This window comes from Bos grunniens, chromosome 7 (assembly GCF_055505025.1).
Source record: "Bos grunniens cultivar Pamir isolate PY7600 chromosome 7, Bosgru_T2T1.0, whole genome shotgun sequence".
Classification (NCBI taxonomy): Eukaryota; Metazoa; Chordata; class Mammalia; order Artiodactyla; family Bovidae; genus Bos; species Bos grunniens.
In genome coordinates, this window is record NC_141171.1 from 58,541,946 (window position 1) to 58,566,652 (window position 24,707).

General features: G+C 44.7%; 1 protein-coding gene across 2 annotated transcripts in view; it reads right to left on the bottom strand.

Annotated features, from left to right (window-relative positions):
* DPYSL3 (dihydropyrimidinase like 3) overlaps positions 1-24,707 on the bottom strand; it is a 117,329-nt gene that overhangs the window by 20,818 nt on the left and 71,804 nt on the right. For both annotated transcript variants that reach the window (XM_086412205.1, XM_086412206.1), the window contains exons 2-7: positions 17,684-17,772; positions 12,550-12,734; positions 9,700-9,864; positions 7,649-7,710; positions 6,486-6,566; positions 137-205 (exon numbers count right to left, since the gene is read on the bottom strand). In XM_086412205.1, the coding sequence (XP_086268331.1) occupies positions 137-205; positions 6,486-6,566; positions 7,649-7,710; positions 9,700-9,864; positions 12,550-12,734; positions 17,684-17,772 (651 nt within the window). The remainder of the gene's footprint in view (positions 1-136; positions 206-6,485; positions 6,567-7,648; positions 7,711-9,699; positions 9,865-12,549; positions 12,735-17,683; positions 17,773-24,707) is intronic.

A 24,707-nucleotide genomic window follows, 5' to 3' on the forward strand; every position in this document is an offset into this window, starting at 1 on the left:
ACGGGCAGTAGGCCTTAAACCAGGCTGCTGTGATAACAGGAGTCTCCTGGAAGACGCTGCTAAAAAATAAAATAGAGCCTCCATTGCTCCTACTTCTCTCCCTCCCCCCTCAACCCCCCATGCTCCTGAAAATTACCTCCTCTGGTCTGCTCAGTACATGGCCTTCTGGGCCAGTTATCCCCATTTCCAACATCCGGGTTTGCTCCTAGAATGAGAAAAGAATAGAGAACAATTTTTATATGAGCTCAACTGAGGCCTGAAACAGTAATGAAAAGGCAAAAAGATAGGACACTGAAGGATGAACTCCCCAGGTCAGTAGGTGCCCAATATGCTACTGGAGATCAGTGGAAAACTAACTCCAGAAAGAATAAAGAGACGGAGCCAAAGCAAAAACAATACCCAGTTGTGAATGTGACTGGTGATGGAAGTAAAGTCCGATGCTGTAAAGAGCAATATTGCATAGGAACCTAGAATGTTAGGTCCATGGATCAAGGCAATTTGGAAGTAGTCAAACAGGAGATGGCAAGAGTGAACATCGACATTTTAGGAATCAGCTAACTAAAATGGACTGGAATGGGCGAATTTAACTCAGATGACCATCATATCTACTTCTGTGGGCAAGAGTCCCTGAGAGGAAATGGAGTAGCCATCATAGTCAACAAGAGTCCAAAAGGCAGTACTTGGATGTGATCTCAAAAACAACAGAATGATCTCTGTTCGTTCCCAAGGCAAACCATTCAATATCACAGTAGTTCAAGTCTATGCCCCGACCAGTAATGCTGAAGAAGCTGAAGTTGAACTGTTCTATGAAGACCAACAATACCTTCTAGAACTAACACCCAAAAAAGATTCCTTTTCATTATAGGGGATTGGAATGCAAAAGTAGGAAGTCAAGAATAACAGGCAAATTTGGCCTTGGGATTACAGAATGAAACAGGGCAAAGGCTAACAGAGTTCTGCCAAAAGAACACACTGGTCATAGCACACACCCTCTTCCAACAACACAAGAGGAGACTTTACACATGGACATCACCAGATGGTCAACACTGAAATCAGATTGATTATATTCTTTGCAGCCAAAGATGGAGAAGCTCTATACAGCCAGCTAAAACAAGACTGGGAGCTGACTGTGGCTCAGATCATGAACTCCTTATTGCCACATTCAGACTTAAATTGAAGAAAGTAGGGAAAACCACTAGACCATTCCAGTATGACTTAATCAAATCCCTTATGATTACACAGTGGAAGTCAGAAATAGATTCAACGGATTAGCTCTAATAGAGTGCCTGATGAACTATGGACGGAGGTTCGTGACATTGTACAGGAGGCAGTGATCAAGACCATCTCCAAGAAATAAGAAATGCAAAAAGGCAAAATGGTTGTCTGAAGAGTCCTTACAAGCATTTGTGAAAAGAAAAGAAGCAAAAGGCAAAGGAGAAAAAGAAAGATAAACCCATTTGAATGCAGAGTTCCAAAGAATAGCAAGGAGAGATAAGAAAGCCTTCCTCAGGGATCAATGCAAAGAAACAGAGGAAAACAATAGAATGGGAAAGACTAGAGATCTCTTCAAGAAAATTAGAGATACCAAGGGAATATTTCATGTGAAGATGAGCACAATAAAGGGCAGAAATGGTATGGACCTAAAAGAAGCAGAAGATATTAAGAAGAGATGGCAGGAATACATGGAAGAACTATACAAAAAAGATCTTCATGACCCAGATAACCACGATAATGTGATTACTCACCTAGAACCAGACATCCTTGAGTGAGAAGTCAAGTGGGCCTTAGGAAGCATCACTACTAACAAAGCTAGTGGAGGTGATGGAATCCCAGTAGAGCTATTTCAAATCTTAAAAGAGGATGCTGTGAAAGTGCTGCACTCAATATGCCAGCATATTTGGAAAACTCAGCAGTGGCCACAGGACTGCAGAAGGTCAGTTTTCATTCCAATCCCAAAGAAAGGCAATGCCAAAGAATGCTCGAACTACTGCAGAATTGCATTTATCTCACATGCTAGCAAAGGAATGCTCAAAATTCTCCAAGTCAGGCTTCAACAGTACGTGACCGTGAACTTCCAGATGTTCAAGCTGGATTTAGAAAAGGCAGAGGAACCAGAGATCAAACTGCCGACATCTGTTGGATCATTGAAAAAGCAACACAGTTCCAGAAAAACATCTATTTCTGCTTTATTGACTGTGCCAAAGCCTTTGACTATGTGGACCACAACAAACTGTGGAAAAATTCTGAAAGAGATGGGGATACCAGACCACCTGACCTGCCTCTTGAGAAATCTGTATGCAGGTCAGGAAGCAATAGTTAGAACTGGACATGGAACAACAGACTGGTTCAAAATAGGAAAAGGAGTATGTCAAGGCTGTATATTGTCACCCTGCTTATTTAACTTATATGCAGAGTACATCAGGAGAAATGATGGACTGGATGAAGCACAAGCTGGAATCAAGATTGCTGGGAGAAATATCAATAACCTCAGATACGTAGATGACACCACACTTACGGGAGGAAGCGAAGAACTAAAGAGCCTCTTCATGAGAGTGAAAGGAGAGAAAAAGTAGAGTTAAAACTCAACAGTCAGAAAACTAAGATCATGGCATCTGGTCCCATCACTTCATGGCAAATAGATGGGGGAAACAATGGAAACAGCAACAGACTTTATTTTGGGAAGCTCCAAAATCACTGCAGATGGTGACTGCAGCCATGAAATTAAAAGACGCTTACTCCTTGGAAGAAAAGCTATGACCAACCTAGAAAGCATATTAAAAAGCAGAGACATTACTTTGCCAACAAAGGTCCATCTAGTCAAAGCTGTGGTTTTTCCAGTAGTCATGTATGGATGTGAGAGTTGAACTATAAAGAAAGCTGAATGCTTAAGAATTGATGCCTTTGAACTGTAGTGTTGGAGAAGACTCTTGAGAGTCCTTTGGATTATAAGGAAATCAAACCGGTCTATCCTAAAGGAAATCAGTCCTGAATATTCACTGGAAGGACTGATGCTGAAGCTGAAACTGTAATACTCTGGCCACATGATGGGAAGAATTGCCTCACTGGAAAAGACCCTGATGCTGGGAAAGATGGAAGATGGGAGGCAAAGGGAACAACGAAGGATGAGATGGTTGGATGGCATCACCAACTCAATGGACATGAGTTTAAGCAAGCTCTGGGAGCTGGTGATGGACAGGGAATGCTGGTGCGCTGCAGTCCACGGGGTCACAAAGAGTCGGACACAACTGAGCGACTGAACTGAACTGAGGCTTGAAAAAGTGATGCTGGAATAGTCTAACCTAAAGATGGTCCACCCACCGCCTGAGCTGCTTTTGTAAAAGTGCAGACGTCTGCTCTACCCAGGCCTCCCCAATCAGAATATACAAGGTAGAATCTAAGATTCTGCATTTGAATAAGCCCCTCAGACTCTCATGCTTCAAATGGATGGTTAGAATAAGCAGATTCAGCATTTAACCAGACAAAATAATGCCTCTAAGTACAGCATTACCTGACTTAGCCTTTTGGGCAAATTCTATTTAACTAGGGTGTGGATCTCTCTACCCCTTGTCACTGATGGCTAAATTCCTCAGACTTGGCTGGCTTTCTGGAAGAAGCAGATGGCTAGGTTAATTGGAGCTGGCACCAGTCCTCCGCAGCAGAGCTGCATTTTTGCAGACATTCATGGTCAAGCACGGAGGCCAGTTCCTAGGAACCTCGTGCTGGTGACACAGGAGATAAAGGAAGGAGTGAGCTGAACAAGGCTGTATCTCATCCAGAAACTATGAGATGCTTAGAAAGGAAGGGATTCCTTCTCACTGGAAAAGAACACTTTTTGTTTTTTTATGTTTTTATTCACTTAAATATTTTAGGAAGTTGGAGGAAGTAAGATGCATTTACTATAAGCAACCAAGAGAAGTAAAATGGTCACTGCTTCCAGCTCTACAGAATTTGACAAAAGGTCACAGGCTGACACTGCCAGCAGAGCACCTCCACTTTTCATTCTTCCTTCCCATCAAAGCTTGGACTGAATACAATTTCTTCTTCCCAACTCTGGTGGGTTTTGACTCTGAACTGTTTCGTGAAGCCACGCAAGGGATGAGATGCTCAACTAAGGATCTTCTGTCTCACACAACACCCTCACTCCTACCTTGTCCAAAAGTGTTAGGACAATGCACGGGATGAAACGTACTCGAGCAATGCTCTCTGAGCACTCCCATCACCAAGCCAATTTTTCCAGGATACACTTGACCGACTTCTACCTGGACCTCCCCACTCAGGATCTCTGGAGCTCAGAGAATCCCAGAGATCATTCTTTGAGCTCCACAGTTGATTCTAGAGCACTCTTCTCATTGGGATGACCTATTCCCAAAACCATGGGGTCCCTACAGCCTGATGGTTAAGAATAGCCTGTAAAGGCCCATGGATGCCACCTGATGTGAGTGGGGGAAGTGTGGGCTCTTTGAGGTACTGATCACTGCTATAATTACATCCCAGTTTCGGCTGCTCCATGAAGAAAGGGACCCTGTCTTTTTCACCTTCCCTCTCCAAGGCTTGGCACATAGTAGGCATTCAGTAGGTATTTGTTGGATGATTGGCTAAAGATGCTATTGAAACTTTTGAAAATGTCTCTTATTGGTACGCATAGGAAATATTTCTTCTCGCTCATTAGTCACTTTGCATAAAGTGCAGCAAGAAGCTCTGAGCACAGCAGCTGCCTCCATTTAAACAAGGTGATAAAATCTTTCATCTCGAGCTGAATTTAATAAACACACATGAGAAACTCATTCCAATGGGGGAAAAAAAATGCCCTTATTCTTTTCCTGAGGAGAACAGATCTGCCCAAGGTGGGGGAAGGGTGTGGGTGGAGAACACCAGAGCCACTTCTGTGCTCAGAAGCCACAAAGAAAGCTGGAAAGGGGCTGAGAGTTGGAGCCTGTCTGCCTCCACAGAGTCAAGCATGAAGAAGCAGGGAGTCTGGCTGCGAGGGATCTGGAGGGAAGGCTGGGGCATCTGGCCACTCCCCTGAAACCTTGGAGGATGGGGAGGAGAGAAGTGACAGGCCCAACACCTCTGGGATGCCTCCCACGGGAGCAAGGCATTTGGAGCCTCCTTGGAAAGTGACTTCATTATCTGGGTGTGTGGGGGGCATGGGAGAAGGCTGTCAGGGGCCCAACTAATTAGCCTCGTTGGTCATAAAGGAGTGGAAACTGCATGCTGAGCTCACCTCCTCCCCTGGAGAGACAACACTGAGTCTGAAAGCCTGACAGCTGCAGCCTGCACAGCTCGGGTGCTGGTCTCTTCAGGAGCCTGCAACTGGATGGGTGGAGGGGCGCCTTCTCTCCATCTCTGGGTAGAGATGCCCACAGAGGCATACCCTCTGAGAGGCTAAGACTAAGTTCTCTCAGTTACTAGCTGTGGTCCCTGGGCCGGTGACCTCACCCTTCAGAGCCTCAGTGTTCTCATCTATAGAAGCAGGGGGAGGCTGGTGCCATCTTGAAAGGGTTGGGTGAAGACCTGGATGGGAACACACAAGAGCCCTGACCAGGGCCCGACACACAGCAGTGAGTGCTGTCCAATGGGACCTGTGGCAGAAGCTGAGATGAGGGTGGGTCTCAGTGTGCCCCCACACCTCTCCTGACCACGTTTGCCACGTCCTGGACAACCTCTACAGCACAGCCCGAGCACTCAAGAATGCTGGCCTGCCTCTGTGCTAACTCCCTCTAGAGCCTAGTGCCTGGCACAGAGTACTCGGGAACACTCTCAGGAAGAATGAATAAAGCACTCTTGCTGTTAATGTTATCAAATGGACTGAGAGAGCTGGCACTCCTTGCTGGCCGCCTCCTCCCAGCGGAAGCCAACCCTGAACACTTCTGAGATAAACAGAACCCTGGCGAAGATACATCTGTACATTGAGCCCATTAAGCACCCCAGGAGATGGAGACAGAAGTGCTTTCTACTTCCTTACAAACGATCAGTTTGGGCCTTGGGGTCTTGCTTTCATCACTCTTTCCTCGGGTTGCTCAATATGATTTCTAGGAAACCAGTGGGACATCTGATCCCCACAAGACACGAATTCTTCATTATCTAAGGCCAAGAGTTACGCAGTCCTGGATCAGATTTCCGGCTTCTGAGAAACGCTGTCTTAAGAGTTTTTCTTTAGGACAGAGCGTGTCATGTAGCTCGGACTCACTTTCAAAACAGAATAAGCGATGCTCTCTCACCAAACGGCCCAATGTGAGAACCTCCTCTGCCAGAAGTCTGCCCTGGTTCCAGACACTTCATTAACATCTTCGATTGATACTTCCTCCCTTGCTTGTCTATTTGCTGTCATACTTCCTCCTCCTAGACTGTGAGGTCCTTGAGGGCAGGTTCTGTTTTTAGCACAGTGCTTAGGAGGGTTTAGAGCTTGAGAGCTCTGGCAACACTGAAGAAATGAGAAAATAAATGGGAGGTAGATGCTCTCCTGAGGAGCCGCGCCTTGTTACCTGGGCAATGATGTCCCCGTTCTCAGCGTGCACCTGGGCGATGGCCCCCAGCTCTCCCAGACACGTGAAGATCTCATACAGCTGAAACAGAAATGAGGCTTTGTCACCTTCACAGGACACCACGCTTTTAGTTAACCGTGTGCACAGGCCCGTGACTAGAGTGGGAGCTAAAATAAATGGGGTTGGGACCTCCCTGGTGGTCCAGTGGGTAAGCCTCCACACTCCCGATGAAGAGGACCTGACTTCCATCCCCGGTCAGGGAACTAGATCCCACATGCCACAGCTAAGAGCCAGTGCAGCCAAAATAAGTAAATAATTAAAATAATAAAATAAATGGGATCAACTAAAGGAAATAAGTGACGGGGGCAGACATACAGACTAACGGCAGACACACAGACTAAAACATGCATCACCAAAGAGACCAAAGAGGAGAGCTAGTCCAAAGGAACTTTAGGAAACTGTCTATGGAAGGAAAACCTGTCATGTCTCCTAGGCAGACAGGGAGAACACCTAACAAAGTGATACTAACCCCACTGTCTCATGCACACACTTTAAATGGAATTATTTCCCACTAAGTTCAGATAGTGCTTCAAAATCCTTCTTAACACTCTCTACAGGCACTGCAGCCAGCCAGAAGCGAACTCAAAAGCTGAAATCTCTATCTCTTAGCCTCTCAGGGCAGACCACTCTTCATCTCCCTGCTGGGAAGTATAGGAATTCATGTTTTGTATTTCTTCTGAGAAGTTAAGGTTTGTCTAAAACAAGCACACCCCATGCATTTCATAGGAAGAACGTCAAAGGCAAGCTGGTATGATGAGCCCAAAGAGCAGATGGCCCTCCTTTATCCTGCAAGACTGAGCACTTATACTTCCCCTGAACTCCTGAGAGGTGTAGAATTTGTTGGGTAGATGGAGATTTAGACACACCCTTCCTCTTGTCCTTTTAAGAAAGTTGCTCCCAGTGGAAATTCTAGCTCCCTTGCCCCTGGCACCCTGCCTGCTACCTTACTGCAAACGTAGCATGGATGGTGAGGACTTCAAGAAGATGTCTTGCCCAGCGTTCTCCTACACGAACCACAGTGACTCACGTGCCAATAGCCAAGGTCACCAGCCACGACAGGAAACCCATCCAGAGACCCCAAACCACACATAGTGGGTTGTTACCTCCGTGTTGGACACTTGATACCAGTCCTTGTAGGCCATGTAAACCATGAAGGAGTTCACCCCTGCAAGAGAGGAGGGGAGGGGTAGACAGGAGGACAACGTGGTCATCATCTTGTTGCATCCTATGGTTCCTGCCTTGAGAGCACCACAGGCCCCCACCCTGTGCAGAGTGGACACATCCCATCCTCCAAGAGCACTTCTCTATGTCCTCTACTCTGACAATTCCTATGATGTCATAGCAGTCTGGTCTCTTCTTCTGCACCTCTTTTCTGCCTCCCCCTACACTGTTCCCAGACCAGAGGGTCAACAAGCCTGAACACTGCTCAGGGCAGCATAGTGTTGAGAATCACTGCAGCACACCAGTTGTGTACACTCACTAGGAGTGACGCCACATTCTAACCTCTTGAGCCTCGGTTTCCTTGTCTGTAAAATGGAAAAATAATTTCCATTATTATGAAGCACCATCCTGCTTCATAAGGTGGTTGGAAACTTTAAATGAGATAACACATGCAGAGCTCTTAGCACTGGCATATGTGACCTCCTGGGATCAGTTGATTTTGCTCTTTTTGAATGTCAGCTCTCTACCAGGGCTGGGCAGGGTGTTGGGTCTGAGACAGAACTGAGATCTAGAGCCAATCCCCAGGGAATTAACAGAACTAATGTGCAAAAATCAAGGTTCAACCTGGGCTTACATACCTAAGTCATCAGGGTAAAAAGGAAAGAGCCATTTAATTTCTCCCTCCAAATACACTATTCATAGATTATTTTACAGAAATAGGTAGGACTGGGGAATAGACTCATTCTGAGGAAAGGAGAGTAACTTTGGTCTTCAACCATGAGGGTCACTTCAGCCCACAGTGCTCCAGGCCAAAAGCAGACTATAATCTGAGAACTTCCCCACCCAGAGGAGTGCAACTCAGGGCAGTTTTCCCAACACGACCCTTCTCACAAGCCTCGGTAGTATCAAATCCATTCACTTTTCTACCCTAGTTGAGATGCATGGTGTGGAAGGAGACACAAGAGTGGCAAGAGGTTAACCTCACCCTCTGAATCAGCTAGGACTGGGCAGAGTTTGAGGGTGGGAGAGGGAAGTGGATGGAGAGCTCCTTCCTTGAGAGGTAATTCCTTCCCCTCACCCCAGCACACTGCCTTCCACTGCACTCCTGGCCTTTGCATCCAGACTGCTTGCTGAGAACTGTATTATAAAATTAGCATTTTTTATAATATTAGTATTAGTACCAGTATCATAGTACGAGGACTTAGCACTAAGATGTATTATAATTAGTCTTATACCATTACTGTTATGACAATCTTCTGCATCTTGTGGCATTTATCCTATCTCTCTGCACGGGTCTGCCTCCTTCTGCCCTGGCTATTCAGCAGAGGCCATTCCTCCTGCTCCTGCAGGTCCTCCAGGCCCGCTTAGGATGCCCAGTAAAATGCACGTCTGTGTGCACGTACGGGGGCTGGTGCATGTGTGAAACAGCTGACCAGCAGAACACAGAAGAGTGTAAAAAGACAGTGGGAGCCTACATCATGTACTCACGGGGAGGACATGAACACACACACACACACATGATTTAAGCTTCTATGAACACATCTTTCTTCCCAGAAATGTCTTAGCCTTTTCTGAGGATGCTCTTGTTGTATAAAAGTAACGTTTGGATATTCGGACTAAAAATGATAGACATTAAAAATTTCTCAGTTTCTAAGCGCATATGTACAACCTGTGACCTCTCCTGATCTCAGTTTCTCCATCTGTACAATGGGCAGTATTACATGGGGATTCAGAGAATGGACTTTGGGGAGATCTACTGCTTACTAGCTCTATGATCCTGGGCTACTTATTCTGAACCCCAGGTTCTCCATCTGGATAAGGATTCCTATCTCACGGGGATCCTGTAAGGAATAAGTAGGATGGCATAAAGTGCCTGGTTCACAGAGGTACCACTCCATCCAGTATTCACGCTCAAGGTTCCCTGCAACCTAGTGAGTGGAGAGCATGAGAAAGACAGACAAGGGGGAAGGGAGGAAGGTGTGTCCACACTCACCTTTGTCCTTGATGAGGCCCTGCACCTCCTGCTTGACGCTGTCGTTCCAGTGGGTGATGTCCACATGTAAGGAGTAGTCGCAGCAGCTCTTGCCATCGGCCCACTCCCGCCACTTCTCATAAGCCTCCGTCAGGCTGGACTCAGGCTCAGGCACCACATGGTCAACTGGACAAGAGAGGCCCAATGTGGGCGGCTCACCAACACAGCCTTTGGTCCCCTCTGTACAGGTCTGTCCTGTTTGCTTAGCTACAACGGCACAGTCTCTATCTCTTGAGCATAGGGTTAACCTCAGAAAGGGGTCCTGGGTGGTTTCAATGGTGGTTGCTGATGATTCAACCATTACTTAGCTATGTGATCCTGGGCAAATGACTAGCTTCTCTAAACTTTGGTTTTCTCACCCTTCTATGTGGAGTGGGGGACGGGGATACCACTCCCTTCCCTCTAAGTCTGTGAAGATATTAAATGGGAAAAAGCATGGAAAGGGCTTCACATGATGCCTGGCACAGAGTAAGTGCTTGGTAAATGTTAGCTATCAACTGATGAGCTCCTACTATGTGCCATTATTGCCAGTAACTGGGAGTTACTGCTGGTGATCAAAGTTGGACTCCTTCCCTCTAAGGCCAGAAGGAGGGTCTTTAGAGTTATGTCAGGCCACTGGACAGTGACATTTTCACGCCTACTGCTATAGGAAAGAGCTGGTGTCAGGTAAGTGAACCTGATGCTTAGCCCGCAGATCTTATTTTCATGCAAACTTCTCATCAAAGATATGGTTTCTGGGACTTCCCTGGTGGTCCAGTGGGTTAAGAATCCATCTCTCAATGCAGGGGACACGGGTTTGATTCTTGGTTGGGGAACTAAGATCCCATACGCCATAGAGCAACTAAGCCCGCACACTGCAACAGTGAGCCCACGAGCCACCAGTAGAGTCCGTGTGCCGCAAGGAAGGTACCAAATGCCTAACTAAGCTAAATAAACAAATAAATAAAAAGAATGCAGTTTCTCTGAGGCCCAAACCTACTCTTGCAGTACCTGCCATAGTGGACGATGTTTTTAAAAAGAATAACATTTACACCAGTAACACTGGTAAGGGTCAGACAAACGTTACACTTTAATTGCTCCCCATGTCAGTTGAGAGAAAGTGTGAACTGGAACAACTTTCCTAAGAACAATTTCGAAATGTGTTTCAAAATCCTTGACGTTTTTCATACCTTAAACTCAACACTTATTCCTGTGCCTAAAAATTATCCTTCAGGAGATAAATATCCCTGAACACAAAATCTGGGTCCTCAGGATATTTGCCACTACTCACATATTTATGCAAGTGAAAAGCTGGAAACAAAGTTTTACAGTAGAGAAGCTTAGTTAAATACATAAATCATGATACCTTCATAAAATGGATGTCGTAAGTCTGTTTAAAATTCAGTAGAATAAAAATAAATGAATGGAAAGACATCCATGACATATTAACTAGTGAACCTATTTTTCTTAAACAGAAAAACTAATACAGCCAAACTGACACTGAGGTGAGATTTATGTGTTTTTTTTTTTGTGTGTGTGTGTGTGTGTTTTGCATACTTAGGGTGTTTAATTATCTAGAAAGGACACAGACACTTGTGTGATTCTCACATGCTTTCCTCTCTTTTCATGTGGAGCTCTGACTCTCCTGCTCCCTGCCTAATGCAGAAGCCCAAGCCTAATGCATATGTCTAGGACTTTGAACAGGTCCAGCTCCCCAGCCAGATGGCAGAAAGCCAGGCCAAGATCACTCATTTCCTCAGCCTTCTAGCACAGGCAGCCCAAGTGCACTTATCTGAAAGCAGAGGCCTGGAGCTGTGTTATTGTGTCTGGACCTGCACCAGAGCCTTTGTAGGCAGGCAGCTGCTGAGAACTCGGCTGGCTTCTTTCCCCTGGCTGGACAAAGGCTTCAGGCTCCCAGAAATGCACCTTTTATGGCCCTGATGCCATTTTCCTGGGTTTCCACACCCCTAGCTGAAGCTGAACCCTACTACTGCTCCCGTAGAAAGGAAGCAAAAGACAGTGATTAAGTCTACGACTCAGGCTATTCTGATTTCTTGGGTGGATGTATATTTCTTGGGTGGTAACAGTGCTCTTGCTGACCAAGCTGGGGGCCAGGGCTGGGCTGGGGCCAGTTCACTGGAACTTCTTTGGGACAGGAACGAGTGCCCTGGGATGCTATCTCTTCAGTAATCCAATGGCATGCAACTTCCTAGGTTTCTTTGGAATTGCAAAAGTCACCAGAAAAACAAAGTAAGGGAAACAACTCCCTGGCTTGCCCAATCTTAGAGCTATGAATTGGTCACAATACAGCACAGACCAAATGACACGAACCACCACTGAAGCCTCCTAAGTTCTCAAGAACCGCCTGTCACACTGTCATTCTCTCTGGGATACTTCTCAGCCGTGTTTGCACTGCTCTGCTCATACCCTCTGCCCCTCCTGCCTCACACCCAAGCGGGAAGTTCTGCGATCACCTTTTGCCCAAGGTCCACAGCTTTTCAAGTCCACTTTCCCCAGGGTCTGGCCCAGAGATGCTAAGTGCTAATTCCCCACCCATGGCATACTCAGCCCCTGCTCTAAGGCAGACAGAGAGTATGCTGCTTTCAAGGTGATGAGCCTCCTGCGTCTCTTTATGCTGTTACATAAAGAGCTGCCAGTGTCCTCTCTATTACCAGCTTTTCTCAGGTCTCGCCAGGCAGAAAGTCTATTCACTGAATTGAGGGTAAGTATATGAGTTACCACCAGAGAGCACTGCGGTTAACACATTAGTTAAACTCACTTCTTAGGACCCCTAGCACGCTTTCCAAGAGTGTGTAAATTTGTGGGACTTACTGATCATGGTGGTGCCCCCCGCTAAGGCAGCCTTGGTCCCTTGGAAGAAGTCATCCACTGTGGTCATGCCTTTGTATGGCATCTGGAAGTGAGTGTGGACATCAATGCCTCCAGGGATCACCATCTTCCCATTGGCCTCGATGGTCTTCACTCCTCCAGGGACGATCAGATTGTCTCCAATTTGCCTGGTGAGATAGGGAAACAACCAGCAATTTAAAAGAAGGACTTCCAAGACAAACATGGTATTATAAGGATTTTAAAAGTTGTAACCTATGTTTATCAAAGTAGTCTTTCCAAGTGATTCACCAGCTTAGCAATCTAGAAACAAATAATAAAACATTTTTTATTATAAGACAATGAATATGTGTTAACCAGCAGGACCTTGTTGTTTTTCTACTTTATACATAGTAGTACGTATCTGTTAACCCCAATTCCTAATTTATCCCTTCCCCTCTTTCCCCTTTGGTAACCATAAGTTTGTTTTCTGTCCATGAGTCAGATTCTGTTCTGTAAATAAGTTCGTTTGAATCATTTTTTAGAGTCCCCATACAAGTGATATCATATGGTACTTGTCTTTCTCTGTCTGACTTACTTCACTTAGTATGATAATCTCTAGCTCCATCCAGAAAGCAATTTTTATAGACATAAAACAATCCAGTATGGTGTTTGGTGAGACCATGTATCCTGGGTTTGACTGTGGCTGGACTATAGGCTGTGTAATGAATATTTTAATAAATGTTTTTATTGTGTGTGCTTAGTCACTCAGTCGTGTCTAACTCTTTGCAACACCAAGTACTGCAGCACACCAGGCTTCTCTGTCCATGGGGATTCTCCAGGCAAGAATACTGGAGTGGACTGCCATGCCCTCCTCCAGGGGATCTTCTCAACCCAGGGATCACACCCAGGTCTCCCACATTGCAGGCAGATTCTTTACCATCTGAGCCACAAGAAAGCCCAAGAATACTGGAGTGGGTAGCCTATCCCTTCTCTAGGAGATCTTCCGACCCAGCAATCAAACCAGGGCCTCCTGCATTGCAGGTAGATTCTTTACTAGCTGAGCTACCAGGGAACCCCAGTGTTTTTATTTTCATTTGGCTCTTTATTCAAGGGTCAGGAAGAACATTTGCAGAAAGATTGAACAGCTGTAAAATAATGAACTGTTAGAAGAGATTGAAGGAGGTGGTAAAGAATCATTTTAAAGAACAGGTGCATGAACTCTGCTGTCTAAATGGGTTCGTCTGTGCTCCTAATGACAAATGGAATATGTGTAGGGCATTCCCAAGTCCATTCCCACTCCCAAGTCCATCCTTCCCTGATAGCTCATCTATCAATCACAACCAATGGCAGAGGAAGCCAAAGATGCAAATGCTTACACCAGCTGCTTCTGTGTGGTCAGCAGCTCAGGAGAAGCTTCAAGCCAAGGAAGTGGACTGTGATCACCTCCACCAGACACAGCTTCACCCAAGAAGCTTCAGAGCATCTCAGGGAGGCAGAGAGGGGCAAACTGGGGTGGGGAGGAAGCCAATGAGCAGGCCAAGTGCACACTATACAAGACATGTGACAAATACAACTACCCTTAGCACAACGTAACCTCATAGACCAAAAACGTGCAGTTCACATCCTTGATATAAACATCCAGTTAATTCCAGGCAGACTCAAGACTCATGAGGATCTACATTATTATGAACCATCTCCTACCTTGCAGACACATGGACCCGCTGCCAGTGGCATGAACACTTTCTGCTTTTGTTTATGCCCAGCCAAGAAAGACATTCTCTTGGGGCAGTAAGAAGTCTTCCACTGGTTTGACAAAATGTAAGTTCTACAACTAAAATTAAGCTTTCCGACGTCCCTAAGATTTCACCCTTACCACATCACCACTGGGCCATTCCAGAGTTACCACAATTCAAAACACACTGTGGAAAAAATGCAGCCTTGATGGTAATTCCATTCTAGTCCAGATACTGGCAAGTGTTCCCATTTCCCTCCCTTACTGATTCACCTCTGAGGGAATTGAGAACCAAGAGCGGGAAGAGTTGCCTCTTTTGGGGGTGTCTATGTAGGCACGTTTCCACCCATTTTTGACAACTGGTATAATACCTAGTCCCAAAGAGAAATGCTTTCCCCCACTTTTCTCCACTGAGTCAATCAAGGTCATAATAATCCTTGAAGGCTTAGCTTCCATCTCCCCTCCTTGGTCAAGTTTCTACTGACAGCCAGGTATAGTACTGAAGAGTGTGGCTCTGCCCTGCATGTGGGTTCCCCTGGCTTCACAATTGTGGCTCTGCTAATGCTCACTTTATGATTTAGGCCAAGTAACTTAACCTCACCATGTCTCAATTCCTACATTTGTAAGATGTAATTTTAAAAAAGCCTTCTTCATAGGTCTATTGTATAGATTAAATGTTAATTTGTGTTAAGTCCATAGAACCCTGTAAAGCACTTAAAAATTTAATAAATATCAGCTGTTATAAAGTTATAACATTATAACTATAATGTTATAATCTCACACAGTCCTCTTGTTCCTCTGAATCTCATCTACTCTACTAATTTAATGCATGATATTGATATTATTGGGCCTCTCTGGTAGCTCAGTGGTAAGAATCTGCCTGCCAATGCAGGAGATGTGGGTTCCATCCCTGAATTGGGAAGATTCCCTGGAGGAGGAAATGGCAAACCACTCCAGTATTCTTGCCTGGGAAATCCCATGGACAGAGGAGCCTGGCGGGCTACGGTCCATGGGGTCATAAAGAGTTGGATATGACTGGGTGACTGGGGACGCACACACACATTGATATTATTGGGTAAAGTCATGTGCTTTGTATGGACAGACATATCATTTCCCCTAAAAGATTGTCAGGTCCCTGGGGGAAGAGAGTTGATTTGGTTTCCAATGACTCTACCATGGCATGTGACACAGTACAGGTCCATGGCCTGAGACAGCTGCTTTGCACACAGCAGGCACTCCATCAACCCTCACAGGCACACAACTCTGTAAAAACTGAAAGGAATTATTTCTGTTTCAAAGTTCTCTGGGTTAAGAAAGTTGCTGAAGATATATCAAATTATAGGATTAGATGAAAATCATGTTTATACACTGTTCTCTCCACCACCAACACACACGTTGGATGGTTAAATTCCTTCTATAACGTCCTTGGCAAGTGGCCTTCCGGTCTATTTTAACAGTGAAAGCAAAGAAGATTCAGTTTATATATTCACCTGTGGTAGTAGATGCCTGAATCACTGCACAAAGGATTCAGGGCCTGTGTTTAAGGGCCAACCACAAAAAGTCCCATGATCAGTTAATGAGCTCTGGAATGAAGAAGCATGAGGCACTGCATTTTTTTTTCTAACTCTGAAAATGTCTAAATGAGGGAACACATTTGCTCCAAAGAGAGCAGACTACACGAATAATTTTTTAGTAAGAGAAAAATATAAAATTAATTGTGGCTTATATCTTGAAGAAAGTATTTTTTACGTCAGTTGACTTGCCTAATAACACCATTTTTCCTACTTCTATTATGAAAACGTATGCAAATCGGAAAAGCCACAAAGTGTGAACATCTTCATTCTTGCATTTGTTCATTCATTCAGTGAATTAATATGTTGATCTTTAGCAAGTTACTCTCTCTGTTCCTCTTTCTTCTCTATCCTCCTCTGAAAAAGAGGGTAATAAGAGTACCTACTTCATAGAATTGCTGGCAGATTAAATGAGATGAGTGCCTGGCACACACTATGATATATACTCAATAAAAGGCAGCTCTTACAAAAGTCTCTATGTATCAAGTACTGGGTTAAGTGCTGTAGATACACTGAAGAACCTAATATGGTGCTTGCCCTCAAGGGGGCCTAATAGTGTCAGAATTGCTATGATTGATAAAAGCATGGGGTATTTTAAAAACTTATCAAGGGACTTCCCTGGTTTTTTGCCTTCCAATGCAGGTGGTGTGGGTTTAATCCGTCATTGGGGAGCTGAGATCCACATGCCTCAGAGCCAAAAAACCAAAACATAAAACAGAAGTAATACCATAACAAATTCAATACAGACTTTTAAAAATGGTCCACATTTAAAAAAAAAAAATCTTAAAAAAAACTCATCAGAGCTCCTAGATTTAGGGGCTGGTAAGGAATGTCCACCCACAGAAAGTTTTATCTAAACCAAGTTCTCAAAGATAAGTAAGCGATCTATAACCAGAATCTTAAAGCTAGCCAACGAAGCTGAATAATATAAAAATAAAACTGTATGAGGCCAGGGATGGCTCATTTGGTGGGCTGGATACACTAGTTCTAAACTATGTCTTATCAGTGTGGGGAAGCAGCCTGCTTTATGTGATGAAAGGCTATGTATAGGTCAAATCCTTTTTAAAAGATCACTATGTAAGGAAGTTGCACATAAAGGTTATCTGGCTATGCTGCTTTCAGGCATCCAATGGCAAACCATTCTGTAAAGTAATTACATATCCCTGAAGTGTCTACTGGGAAACCTGGCCTGAAATGTTTGTCGTATCTGTGCACTGCCCAACCAAGTCCTTCCTAAGTCAAGGTTCCGTTTAAATGCCCTCTCCACCTCACAACCTTCCTCTGAAGGGATTTCTCCATTCGTGCACTTCTAAATTACTTTATTTTTACCTGAATTCCTTTGGTACTTATTGTGGGGCTTCCCTGGTAGCTCAGATAAAGAATCTGCCTGCATGCAGGAGACCTGGGTTCAATCCCTAGGTCAGGAAGAGCCCCTAAAGAAGGGACTAGACCTATTATACTGGGCCTTCTATTTTTAGGGTACTGTAATTTGTGGAGTTGTTCAACGATCTTAAGGACAATGGTCACATCACCCACTTCTTCACAACACATAGAGCACCCACCAATGCAGCTTGCCCAAAGGGGCCTGTAGCATCATTTGGGTGACTGAATTCAGATTTGTCACCCATTCATGCAATCCAAGTGAACTACGGCTAGTTTAAAATCCATTTTAAAGGAATTATCCAGACTGAAGGGCTAAATGAAAGATTCATTTTTAAAGAGGAGAAATGAAATACACAGAAGCACTGGTCTACTAAGCAAAAGAAGCAAGTTTCTTTCTGAGTCTCTAGCGAAGAAAGTTCAACAGATAAAGCGAAGGGTCCTATATACATACTTTATTAAGCCATCTTCCATGTAAATATCAGCATAAAAGGATTGATCATCGTTGACGATTCTGCCTCCCTTGATCAGAAGACGGTCGCTCTAGAAAAGAAGGAAAACAGGAGTTATTCTTACAGCTAGATTTCAGAGAAGAGTGGTCTCCCAAGGTTCTCCCAAGTCCTTGTTTCAGAGGTTTAGCAGGAACCACTGTCTTAAGACGCCTGTGAGTTCAGGGCACTCAGTATTTGAGTGGCTGTGTCTCTTGGGGATCCAATCTTTCTTGTTTAACCATAACTCAAATTATTCTTTCACTTCTTTCTTCTGCAACCTATCACAGCCACTTAGAAATGCAGCTACTCTTTATATTATCTTTCTCCAGAAAGCACTAAATAACATTAAGTAGGATAACACTTACCTCGGTGTCTAGCGTCCCGTCTGGTGTTCTGTTGGCACTGAGTAGTAAGTCTCAAAAACGGAACTTAGGGTCAGGCACACAATGAAATAGCCTTGAAAAGTCTTTATGACAGGGGGATCATGTTATGTTTAAAATTCGGGAGGCTTATACGTGCACACATATGCACACAAATTGTGGAATGTATAACTCAAGGAGGAGAAATTATGCGGGATTCATATATGAACTCAGTACACACAGTATACTGAGTATACTACGCTCAGTATTTCTCACATTCTCTGAAATATATTTCTTTATTGCTTTTCTTATGAGAAAAGTCTTTTTTAAAAGTCATAACTAAATGAAAGCTGGGTAAGTGATCCAACTGGAAACAAAGCACAGACATTCCAAGGTAATTAACAAAACACAAACATATATTTTATGTCTAAGTCAGGAGAGAAACAGATCACCGTGAGCTTTAGAGATCACAGATTCCATTAAATGAATGGAGCTTAGAGCACAGCGTGAAGGATGGACATAGCTTTGCTGGGTTCATGCGGGAGAAGAGAATTCTTAGGAGCCTGAAAAACAATGGTGGGCTGTAGTTTGTTACGAATTCAACATACAGAGTTCATCCATCTGTGGATCCATCCACTCATCCACTCATCGTTCACACATCCACTCACTCAGCAAACAGGTATCTAACCTTTTTTTATTAAATAGGTGGTAAGGATGTGGCAGGGAATGAGCCACACCAGGTCCCTGGCTTGATGGAACTTAAAGCAGAAGTCCGGCAATAAAGTCACCAGAATAAGTAAAACAATGTCAAATTATGTCAAGCGTCACAAATAAAGGGAATAGGGCTTTTTTTTGACCACCTTTGCCGTCACCCCGTCCCCATTTTTGGGGCTTCCCAAGTGGTGCCAGTGGTAAAGAACCCACCTGCCACTGCAGGTTAGACCTAAGAGACACCAGTTGGATCCGTGGGTGGGGAAGATTCCCTGGAGAAGCGAATGGTCACCCACTCCAGTATTCTTGGGGAATCTCATGGATAGAGGAGCCTGGCTGGTCACAGTCCATAGGGTCACACAAAGTCAGACACAACTGAAGTGACTTAGCACAGCACGGAACAGGGCTTTTTAAAACAGAGGCTAGGAATGGAGGAGAACTACAGACAGAAAGAACCGTGTGTGCAAAGGCCCTGTGGTGGGAGAAAAGTTGTGTTTCTTTGAAAACCTGAAATAGATCAGTGTGGAGGGAACTCAGGGATCAAGGAGGGACCTGATGAGGACATGAGATGACACTGGTGAGACAGGGCTTTCAAAAGGGACCTAGGCTTTATGGAGAAGGACGCCCCACAAACAGGCTGACTTCTGGCTTCCGAAATCAAAGACTGTGAACAGGGCCAGAAGATGAGAATTGAAGCTAGGGCTCCACTGGGGACGTAGCCAATTATTGCTGTCTCTCCTGCTTCCAAGGTATTGCGTGAGAAGAAGCAATTTCATCATGCTGTACCGTCGGGGGAAGGATTTTTTAAAAAAATATACACATCAATGAGATGTTGAGAAAAAACTTACATACATGGCAAAGAAAATGCACTAATGAGGTCAAGTACAAACTCCCACCACACACCGTCTCCAAGCCCCTAGTGAGCTGCCCTCTGTCAGCACGTCCACCCTCGTTTCTATCACGTGTTTTACCAATGTGTGTGTGTGTGTGTGTGTTAGTCACTCAGTCATGTCCAGCTCTTTGTGACCGCATGGATTGTACCCTGCCAGGCTCCGGGGTTCTCTAGGCAAGAATACTGGAGTGGGTTCCCATGCCCTCCTCCCGGGGATCTTCCTGCCCCAGGGATCAAACCCTCATCTCTGGTGCCCCCCAAATTGGCAGGCAGATTCTTTACCACCAGCTCTACACATATGGTGGCAAATCAAAGAATGTGTAGTTCTTGACACCTATGGCTCTCTGGCCACTAAGCCTTTGCAGAGCCATTCTCTCTGCCATCTCCTATGGTCACCTGCCATTGATAACCATCCTCTCTTTTGTTAAGCCTCAAAGGGTTTTTACCCCAGGATGTATTACCTGACTTTCCAGCAAATTTTAGGTGTTCCCACTGTAGCTGAAACAATGATATTATTCCACAAGAATTGGTTTACTATTTAATGGTCTCCTGGCTACACCACAGGCTCCTGTGGGCTTAGAACTATGTGTCTTTTGATCTTTTTAGCTCATTTCCTGAGGACCATCTCTTGTTCAGTCACTAAGTCGTGTCTGACTCTTTATGACCCTATCTTAGACAGCTGGGACCCGTCTTAGACAGCTATTAAACGCTGGTCAAATAAATGGATGAAGGGTGGGACATAGGAGGGTGTATTATATCAGAAGAATAGAAAGGCCATCTGAGTCAGAAAATTATGTGAAATGGTCAGAAAATTGGGCTTTTAAGGAAAAACATTTTAATTGAAGGCTATTGTTATCTAAAATAACAGTAATTGCAAAATTATACGAGACACTCCTACGACTGTGCTTTCCAAACGAGGGTGCACATTATAAAAATATAGATTTCCAGGTCCTGCTCTGGGCCAACAAATCTGTATTTGATAAGCTCTATAAAAGGCTCTTAGGCAGCCATCAGCCAGCCCAGTACCAAGTCACACCCCAGACACAGTTTGTGTGTCTGTGAAGGTGACAGAAGCTTCTCCAGCAGGAGCTTCACACCAACAATAATCTTGGTAACTTTAAGAGTTCCCTCTAACAGCTCAGTGCTTTTCTGATATTCTTTATCTTTCTAGCAAAGAGCTGAAATAAGCTGGTTGGGGGAAAGGAGCCAGCTACTCTGCCTGAACTAAGCCCTGTCATGAAATATGACCATCTCCTGCCTCGGGACATCCAGTCCTGAGCCACTGGGGATCATCACTTCTTTCAGTAAGCATCAAATCTCAACAAGGGGGTAAAAGCTATCCCAGGCACCTTGTACATCAGAGGGATAAGAAGAGGTGACTCAAGTGGAATTAATATCACTGAGATGGCATCATTCAAAACTGTTCAAATGCTATTGAAATAATTTTGACCCAATCATCAAAAATCTAAATGAGCACAAAGATGAAGTGGGGGCCTTGCACAGGTTTCAGATATGGGGATAATAAAACCCCTGCTCTATTTAGTACAGTATTATTATTTGTTTTTTATCATGGAGAGCAGAAGTATCAAAACCACAACTCACAAAGCTCAAGCAAATGCTGTTCCTGGGGGCCTCAGCTTGTCCCCCAAACTTTTATTAAAGTGGTTAATGCATGCGTGAGTGTGTGCTAAGTCACTTCAGTTGTGTCTGACTCTATGTGACCCTATGGACTGTAGCCCACCAGGCTCCTCTGTCCATGGGGTTCTCCAGGCAAGAATACTGGAGTGGGTTGCCAAACCCTCCTCCAGGGGATCTTCCTGATCTAGGGATCGAACCTGCATCTTTTATGTCTCCTGCATTGGTAGGCGTGAGCCAACCAATGTTTCTCATGCATTAACACCTATAAGGAATGATGGCACTTCCTGAGCACATGGGAATAACCTGGAGGGGGTTTGGAACCCAATATGAAGCTAATTAGAGACTGAACCACCAAGGACTGTGGCTGCCTCAGGCGCCGCACGGCCACCAGGACTCAATGCAGCCCACTCTTATAGCCCAGCCAGGTTCCAGGTGTGCCAGCCACCAAGCTTGGGCTCTGCGGGGTTCTCCCAGTACTGGGAGAATCAGGCTGACTACCTAACCAGGACTGTGATCTTGAGTTAGGACGTAACCTCTCAGCACCCCAGTTTTATTAGCTCACAGTGGTAGTATTAATAACATCAGGCTCACCTCACAGGGTGGCGGCCAGAATGCAATAAGGGGGATGAAGGGGAAAAAGTGTGTGTGTGTACATGTATATATAAAATATCTAACATGCTAACATGTAGTAAATACCTATAAATACTAGTTCCGTTTATTCTACTCATTATTTACAGTACTTTAAATTTTAGTAAAATGCTTTGAATTAAGAAACTTACGGGGGAGGGACTATTGTTCCCATTTTCTAAATGGAAGATCTACACAGAGAGAGAGATGACTTTCTCCAAGTGACAGAGTTGATTAGTTGCAGCTGGAAGCAAATCCAGGTCTTCCATCTCTTGGCTCCTGACTGCTTTCCACCTGAGGCTACTGCACCAATAATCCATAAACCTTATGCCAGGTGGCTCTTTCTGATACTGAATATGACAAGTCCAGTGCAGGAATGCTTTCTTTGTGGTAGGAAACTTCAGGAATCCAATCACTTGTAAACCATTCCTTGTAAAGTCAGTGCATCAGACCTGCTCCTTATGGCCTAATGGTGTTTGTGTGTTTTTCAAAAAAATTTTTGGTGTATAGTTGCTTTACAATGTTGTATTAGTTTCCGCTATACAGCAAAGTAAATCAACCATACATATACATATATCCTCTCTTTTTTGGATTTTATTCCATTCAGGTTACCACAGGGCACTGAGTAGAGTTCCCTGGGCTATATAGTAGGTTCTCATTAGTCACCTATATTATGTACTGTGCTTAGTCGCTCAGTAGTATCCAGCTCTTTGCGACCCCATGGACTGTAGCCTGCCAGGCTCCTCTGTCCATGGGATTCTCCAGGCAAGAATACTGGAGTGGGTTGCCATGCCCTTCTCCGGGGGATCTTCCAACCCAGGGATCGAACCCAGGTCTCCCACACTGCAGGCAGATTCTTTACTGTCTAAGCCACCAGGGAAGCCCAAGAATACTGGAATGGGTAGCCTATCCCTTCTCCAGGGGAACTTCTCAACCCAGGAATCAAACTGTGGGCTCCTGCATTGCAGGCAGATTCTTTACCAGCTGAGCTACCAGGGAAGCCATTATCTATATGATTATACACAGTATCAATAGTGTGTATATGTCAATCCCAATCTCCCAATTAATGCATTTTACAGAGAGACCTGATTTACTATCCAGGATAGCAGAGGCCCTTGACATTTGATAAAGTCCAACTTTTTTTTTCCTTCACTAGAGTATGATAATGATCAGAGAAATCAACTATAAAAAATTAAGAGTTTGTGAGAAAATGGGAGAGAAGAGAGACAGAGAGAAAAAAGAAGAAGGAAAGGAGTGAGAAAAGACAGAGGTGCAGAGGGAGGAAGGGGGAGAAAGAAAACCCACAAGCAAATGCTGTTAACAATGGCTATGATTCCAACTAGACTAGCGAATGCAAGGACAGAATCTTGAACTCAAGCTGGCTGGGGATGCCGGCTCCCATTTCAGTATTCCTCACCTAGTATTCAACTTGAAGGACTTAAATTACCACCTCCATCTGAGCTAATATGAATATGTTTCCCAGAGAAACCAGAGCCCTCCATGGATTTCTTCCCAGGCAATAAAGTCAGCCCCGGGACAGTACTCAGGACACATCTGTTCTCTGCTCTGTAGACATTCCAGCAGCTCAGAACAAAAACTCTAATCCGAGGTAGGCCAAAAAAAAAAAGAGGATATAAACTGGAGATGGAATCTTCTACAGTCAAATCTTTTATTACCTGTGTTCAAATCACAAAGCACAGACTCCGACCCTCAGTGGGGACTCAAGATCCTTTTAAGTCCAGATGAAGGCACAGGTGGTTATTTAAAATAAAATCCCATCTGTATAATTAGATTTGACTCCCTAAAAACACTCCCATTCTTAAGAATAAACAAGATGGATAGACTACACAGATGAAATCTTGTTGCTTTTCTTTCCTAAAGCAGCATCATTTAAAGAAGACGGAGTAAAGGCTTTCTAAGACAGTCCTGGTTGACTCACTGTGGGATTCAGAAAAAGGTACTGACAAGGCTCCCAGGAGAGCAGCCTTCTCAACCCATCTCTGCTGTTGAATATGCAACCTTGGGTGAGGAGTTTGACTTCTCAAAGAAACACTACCTGTGTTTGGATGAGTGACTTCACCTCTCTAGGCTTCAGTTACCTCATCTGTGAAATGGGGGACAATGATCACTTTCTCTGAGGGTGCTGGTTAGGATGATGGTGAGTCTCTGCTTGGGAATGTATGGATCTTAGTACATCGGAGTTACTATTATGGTTATTCTTTCTTCCAATCATAATGGCTGCCGTACAGTGCCCCTCTCACAAACACTCTAGAAGAACTGAACCAACACTCTGTTCATCAAAATCTAACAGGCCTTTCCATAAAGGGAATTCCAGAGACGCCAGTCCCCAGCCAACCCCCAGCAACTGTTCTCAGCTCCTGCCACCAGCAGCCAAGGTCAGCCAAAACTTCTCTGTTTACACCCACCCGCAAAGGGCAGGTTCCCACGGCCCGTCCAGGTCATTATTCCTTTGGAAATAAGGCTCCGTGAGCAGATAACAATCTACATGCCCTCCTCCTTCAAGAATGCGGAGTGGGTGGCGAGGTCTGAAACCAGCCCCCAAACTCGCTCTCCCTGCCCAAAGCATGGATCAGTTTCCAGGCCCCTCAGTGACAAACATGCCATGGAGACAGAGAGAGAGAGTGAGGTCAGGGAGAAAAGAAGACTTCCTGGAGGGCAATGCAGCCTCTTGGCTCTGAGTCTTTATTGAAGCCGGGGGCAGATGTACAGGGCTGGCTATTTCAGAACTCTGAACTGCTA